Source organism: Engraulis encrasicolus, chromosome 15 (genome assembly GCF_034702125.1).
Source record: "Engraulis encrasicolus isolate BLACKSEA-1 chromosome 15, IST_EnEncr_1.0, whole genome shotgun sequence".
Lineage (NCBI taxonomy): Eukaryota > Metazoa > Chordata > Actinopteri > Clupeiformes > Engraulidae > Engraulis > Engraulis encrasicolus.
In genome coordinates, this window is record NC_085871.1 from 9,715,558 (window position 1) to 9,723,057 (window position 7,500).

Genomic DNA, 7,500 nt, shown 5'->3' on the forward strand with positions numbered 1-7,500 from the left:
AAAAGTGAAATCTGAAAAGTATATGAAAAGTGCAGTTTTCCGACTCATAATGAACTCTTAGAATTTGATGGTGGTGGTGGTAGGTATTCATGGAAAAGGTAACATTTGTGAATGATGGGCAGCATACATTTTGGAGATAAAATACTGCAAATATTACACAGTGCACCACTGTAAAATTTGTGCGGCCAGACTCGGTGTACAGGATAAAGGTAAAACTCAATCATTTAAGTCAAGGGGAGGTGTAAAATGTGCTAATTTCAGTAACTTATTGCTGAGCAACCTTACACCTGCTGAATGCCTCCGTTACACAGTGTTACTGTATCAGTTGTTGGGGATGCACATCTGTTAAGAAGCAGCATGCGTGATAAATGTTTTATGAAGGCCCATCTGTTGCATTGCAGTAAAGGGGTGTTAAGTGTTCTGTCATGACGATGTTTGAAATGCATCGTGTCGATGTTCAATATTTTATTAAAACACATTTTTGATTTTGTATTACAATGTGTTGCGAGTTCTGATGTGCGAGTAGCGCTGTGAACGGCTCAAAGGGGCCCTTTTGAAATCACAGGCAGGAGTTTCACGGTGTGCTCTATAGGTTTTTCATGTTTACTGTTCTGATGTATGTGAGTGTGTATGCAAATTTGTATTTGTATTTCTCCCAGAGATTTGTATTTATGTGACTGTCTAACTTAAATATTATTTTTCAAAAAATTATTTTTCAAAAATGTTCTAACGTTTGTGTTTGTGTCTCTCTGTTTGTGCATGCGTGCGTGCGTGCGTGCGTGCGTGTGTGTGTGTGTGTGTGTGTCTGTGTCTGTGTCTGTGTCTGTGTCTGTGTCTGTGTCTGTGTCTGTTTCTGTGTCTGTGTTCGTGTGTGTGTTTTACAGCTGAGAGAGACGGATGCTAACCTGGGGAAGAGCTCCCGTATCCTCACAGCTATGCTCAGAAGGTAAGAGGAAGGTAGGACCCCTCCAGCCTCTTCTATCCTGCTACTGTCCGGGTGTGTGCTGCTTGTGCGTGTGTGTTTTATACACACCATTCCTTTACCCACGTTAAAGGGGTATGCCACTATTTTGGGGCTTATTACAGTTAAAATCGTTGGGCAGGGTTTATAAAGGTAGTAAAGTGTCTTATGCTACATGCTACAATGCTACACGGATACATTGACTTTCACTAGCTTAGCGACATGCTCCCTCTTTTAACTTGTCTTAAAGCAAGACAACGCTTAACATGAAAAATAAGACACTTTACCACCTTTATAAACCCCAGCCAACGATTTTAACTGTATTAAGCCCCAAAATAGTGGCATACCCCTTTAAGATACGCTTGCACTTTCCTACGCTAGTTTCATCTTTCATTCCTTCTCCTTTTCTCTCTATCAGTTCTTGTTTTTTTTTCTCTCCCACCTTTTTTGTCCATTCTCTATCTATCCGTCTCTCTATCCTTCCCCCTGCCTGCCTCCCTCCCTCTCTCTCTCTCTCTCTCTCTCTCTCTCTCTCTCTCTCTCTCTCTCTCTCTCTCTCTCCTTCTATCTCTCTCTTGCTTTCTCTCCCCTCCCTCACTTGCTCTCTCTTTCTCTCTAGTCACATCTCTCTTTTGTGAAGTGTGTGCATGTGCGTCTGCGTGTGCATGTGCGTGTGAGTGTGTAGGTGTGTGTGTGTGTGTGTGTCTGTCTTTGTGTGTGTCTGCGTGTGCGTGTGTCTGCGCGTGCGTGTGTCTGTGCGTGCGTGTGTGTGATTTGTGCAGTGATCCATGCCGTGTGGGTTTGTTTGCGGTCTCCTTTTGATTAAGAGTAATATGTAAATGACAGTAGCTAAATTTAAAACGCGGCCGGCCAGGAAGGAAGTGGCAATTGAAATAGATGCTTCAGTGCCTGCAGACAATCAGAGAGGGCAGCAGGGGAGAGACGACAGACACACACACACACTGCATTACACTACAACACACACACACACACACACACACACACACACACACACACACACACACACACACACAATACACTACACACACATGCGCATGCTGACACTACACACACAAACACACACACACGCACGCTCGCACTACACTATACACACACACAGAACCAGCGCTGGGCTGTGGGGGAGGCGGAGTGTGACGGATATTTCTGCATATGTCTGGGATTTTTGTCAAGTCTCATTACCGCGTCGGGGCCCCGAACGCCCGGCAAGAGGTGGCAAGCGGAGCTGTCCAGGCGTCATTCATCACAGCGTCGCCACACACACACTTTAAACACACTCGCCACACGCAAACACACACACACACACACACACACACACACACACACACACACACACACACACACACACACACACACACACACACACACACAAGGGGCCGCGTGTGTATAACAAGGCAGCGTTCCCCGAGTAAATAACACGCGCGCTTATTTCAATATTATCATATTAATGTGTAAGTTCAGCTGTCAGCTAATGAGAAGGCTTAATCAGAGAGAAAGACGGCGGAGGAGAGGAGAGGAGAGGAGAGGAGAGGAGAGGAGAGGAGAGGAGAGGAGAGGAGAGGAGAGGAGAGGAGAGGTGTGTGTGTGTGTGCGTGTGCGTGTGCGTCTGTTGCGCATTCAAATCAGGATTTATGAGCCTTTCTGCTATACCGATCGCCTGCCTGCGTCCCGCCAACAACACACACACACACATACACACACACACACGCGCGCGCGCACACACACCTTTCACAGGCAGTTTTTTTTTCTTGTCCTGTTTTCATTTTCTTTTTCTTTCTCGCCCCAAGTTCTCATGAAAAAGTGAAACATCTTTGCTCTCTGTAATAAATCCGTCTTTTTTCTTGTTTTCTCTCTCTCTCTCTCTCTCTCTCTCCATCTCTCTCTCTCTCCATTCATCACTGAAGGAAAGTGATTTTTTTCTCTTCCTTTTACTGAAGGTGTTTGTCTGTGTGTTGAAAAGAAGCGTTTCTTCACTCTTTTCTTCACCCTTTTACTTATAATGTGTCTCAAACTGCAAGAGAGATGTGGAGAGGGTCTGGTGATACTGTCTTTGTCATGAGTCTGGTGTGTGTGTTTATGTACTTTTTTTATTTTGTGATGTTGACCAAAACAGAATGTTTACCTTGGAGTGTTTCTTCATGCCTTTTCTCTTGTGTGTGCGTGCGCGTGCGCGTGCGTGTGCGTGTGTGTGCATGTGCGTGTGTGTGCATGAGCGTGCATGTGTTTGTATTCGCATTGTATTGCGTGTGTGTGTAAGGCAACCTGTATCAGTTTGAATGAAATGAATGAACACAAATAGGGTGTTTTGGGCTTGGTGTTCTGTCAGGCACTGCTTTGGTCATCTTTTGAGTGTGGTGATGGGTCCTCTGGTGTGAGTCTTTGTGATCTTGGCCTTGTTTAACACATTTTGTTTGGAAATGTGAAGACCAACACGTATTCAAGTAGGAGCACACACACACTCACACACACACACACACACCTTTCATACAACCTTTCCACCTTTTCATACAACTCAAAGAGATTTTTTAAACACACGCACGCCTTTGCAACCAGTTACTCATTTCATAGATCGTTCAAGGAAGGGGAACTCGCACACCATGTAAGCCGATGCAATAATGTCCTTTTATTGCATGTTTCGAAAATAAAAAAGTGCTACCCAAGTGAACAGTGCAAACGTTTCGGTCCCATTCAGACCATCCTCAGTGCAAACATTGAAAATAAAGACACGCCCTTATATAGGCCAGGTAAAGCCACGTACACGGAAGACAGGTAGTAAGCCTGCAACCTAGCTTGAAATGCCTATAGGTTAGGGTGTATGGATAGAGACGTCCTGTCATCAGCATCCTTCCCATAGTAGGCTGGATAGACTAGTGCCATTGCCCAGTCATATTTGTTTATCATATAGGGCGAACAAAATGCATGAAATAAGAAAAATAAATCTAAAAATTAATAATCAAATGTAGTCATGAGACAATGGCGCAATAATTAATAAGATCGCAGGGAATTCATAGATAGCAAGTCAAATCAAAGTCATCATTAAGTCCATTTGGTTGCAGTGTTTTTAAATAGAAAATCCATCTGGCTTCACATCTCAGCAAAGACTGGCTGGTGCAGCTGTATCTGCGACTGGGGACAACTCTGTCAATGCCAATGATTCTAAGTTAACCTGTTGGAACCTACGCACCCACCCGGCATCAAGAGAAAAGGCGCGGTACCTCCCTTTGAAAGAACATTTATAGATCGTTCAAGGAAATAAAATCTTCCACAAACATACATACACAGAGACACATGTGGAGGCCTGCGCACACACACACACACACACACACACACACACACACACACACACACACACACACACACACACACACACACACACACACACACACACACACACACACACACACACACACACACAGCTCTTTTCTAGGTGGACCTTTTCAGTCTTGATGCCTCCATCTCTCTAGCTCCTTCTCATTTATTCTTTGGCTTTTCTCTCTTCCTCTCCCTCTTTTTATGTGGTATTTGCCCCCCATCCTCCCACAACCTTCGTCTCGCTCCCTTTCTCTTGCCCTCCTCTTTGCCACGCTCTGTCCCCTTTTGTCATCACTCTCCTTCCAAAAACTGTTTTGGAGGTTCCTGTTTGAAGGACTGTGTATAGGAGACTTGTAGAAGTAGAGGTGTGTGTGTGTGTGTGTGTGTGTGTGTGTGTGTGTGTGTGTGTGTGTGTGTGTGTGTGTGTGTGTGTGTGTGTGTGTGTGTGTGTGTGTGTTTGTGTCTGTGTGTCTGTGTGTCTGTGTTTGTGTCTGTCTGTGTGTGTGTTTGTGTCTGTCTGTGTGTGTTTGTGTCTGTCTGTGTGTGTGTGTGTGTGTGTGTTGTGTGCATGCGTGCATGGGAGTTTGTGTGCGTGCACGCATGTGGGTGCATATGTGTTTGTACTGCAAGGTGTGTATTGCGGAGGTGAGATTCTAAGAGTGTACTGTATGCGTGCATGTGTATGTGTGCGTGCGTGCGTGGGTGCGCGTGTGTGTGTGTCTGTGTGTGTGTGTGCGTGAGTGTGTGCGTGTGTGTGTGTGTGTGTGTTATGTGAGGTCCTCCTCTGCTCCTCTCTGCTCCATAGTTAATAATTCATGTGTGTGAGGGGAAGTCCTATGGGCTTTAATTACCTTGTCACGGCCGCCACTCGTCTCATTAACATTGCATAGCCAACGCCACTTTAAAGACATCATCACTGGAGCACCACCATCGCCATCATCATCATCACACACACGCGCACACACACACACACACATAGAAACACACACACACACACAATCACATACATAGACATAGAAACACACACACACAATCACAGGAAGTGCCAGAAGGGACGTATGTAGCGATGGGACAGGTGACAAGGACTTTGAATACACTCAGTCCAGTATAATACTTATATTACACTGACATCAAACACACACACACACACACACACACACACACACACATACACACACACACACACACACACACACACACACACACACACACACACACACACACACACACACACACACACACACACACATACACACACACCCCGCTCCCTTGTCTGAGTCTTTGGGGCAGGTTTTGTCAGGTTGGTGGAGACAGTAGAATAACTGTGGCTAATGAATAGTGGTCACTTGATTGGTCATAGCCGTTGGCAGTCAGTGCAGAGACATCTTGTATCATAACAACAACCCTTTGGTCCCAGCCACAGCCCAGAGCTATCTGAACTGAGTGGTTCCAGATTCTTATTTTCTTGTTTTAGTCTGGCTGGCATGTCTCTGCATAGGCCTGTGTCCTCTCTCTGCCTTTATCTGTGACCGGGCAACTAGTAACAGATTCAAGGCTCTGTTTTTTTGTCAGTTGGTGCTTTATGCTCCACATACATGGCACATGTGCAATAGTCATATGATGTTACGTGTATGTCTTGTTTTAAACTAATCTTGCTCAGGGCTGCAACATTAATTTCAGTGAAAACTGACAATGTTGTCCGATCGTATCGTTGCCATGCTAATTTTCTTTACACAGTAGGCTAGCGCATGCAACGCACATCTCCCTCCCACATCACCCTCCTAACCTTCACAGATTGCAGTCATGCAATGTGAGAAGCGAAGGAATTGTCACAGCGGTGGGGCGTTTTTTAATGCATGGGGCCACTTCAAATTTTATTAAGTCCTCCAGTCCTCCAAGGGCCGTACTATGAACGCAAACCAGGATTTCACTCTGGACTTAAGCTCTATATTGAAGGTGGCCACCTTTACAACACACCCCACCTTCACTAGCCCCCCTGAAAATATAACTTTCTAAGTTTCTAAGATTGCTTTACAAAATCCCCCGTCCTCATGTTCTTTGTTCACATCCCGCCTCCATGGATACAATTTCCCCGCTGTCAGCCTAGGCACAGCAATTTTCGGGGCACTTTTTTCCACATGCAACATCCCGCTTGCAAAAGGGAAAATCAGCTTTTGAAATATGCTTTTGCAAGATATTGACTAAAACATCTCAACATAAACCATCAATGACGTGTTTCCTGGCATCTCAAGGCCTCAGCCGTGGCTCTAACGGCTGGGCACTAGACTTTGACCCGTGGCTCGATTCCTGGCTCAGGTCATTTCCCGATCTTTCCCCATCTCTCTCCCAGTAATTTCCTGTCTGTTCTCCACTGTCCTATCAAATAATAAAGGCACAAAAGCCCTAAAAAATATATTCAAAACAAACAAACGGGAAAAAAAGGCAGCAGACATGTAACGAGGACGGGAGGTAAGACAAGACAAGACGGACTCTCGGACGTCATGAATTGGTGGTAAAACCCCGGACATATCCCAGGAAACCCCGGCGATCGGTCACCCTAAGACAGGCCAAATGCATCAATCAGTTTATTGCCAACCTAATATGATACCATAGTATAGTGTAATGAGGAGAGGAAGATGCTGAAAAAGGCATAATGTAATGTAATGTTAAGGAGGTAGAAATGACAAAAGATGTCTTGTTAATACTCGCATTGGAGAATGTTTGGTTGTGAAAAAAATCTAAAGGTAGTGAAAAAGGGTATTAAATGGTAGTAAATTTGACTTCAAGATTGGTGTATATACCCTGTGAAAAAGGCATTGTACAACTTCAAAATAATCGAGATTTCAAAATTGACCGGAATAATCTGTATCATGACTTTTCTTTTCCATGAACGAGCAGCCCTAGCACACACCTACCCAGCATACACCGCCCCGTGATGTCATCTCATGCACGCACGCACGCACGCACACACACACACACACACACACACACACACACACACACACACACACACACACACACACACACACACACACACACACACACACACACACATACACACACACACACACACACACACACTCACAAACCTACACGCACACACACACATCTTGATTGTTGCCTGTGTGTGTGAAAGGTGTGATGACATCACGGGGAGGTGCATGCTGGGAGCTAGTAGCTCTCCGGTGGCAGGCGACGTGTGTGCCTGT

At 45.1% G+C, this 7,500-nt stretch overlaps 1 protein-coding gene across 2 annotated transcripts in view; it reads left to right on the plus strand.

Annotated features, from left to right (window-relative positions):
* Positions 1-7,500, plus strand: part of vti1a (vesicle transport through interaction with t-SNAREs 1A) — a 188,629-nt gene that overhangs the window by 137,349 nt on the left and 43,780 nt on the right. The window contains exon 7 of one of the 2 annotated variants that reach the window (XM_063217000.1): positions 885-946. In XM_063217000.1, the coding sequence (XP_063073070.1) occupies positions 885-946 (62 nt within the window). Of the gene's footprint in view, positions 1-884; positions 958-7,500 lie in introns of both variants that reach the window. The other variant, XM_063217001.1, reaches the window with a different exon arrangement.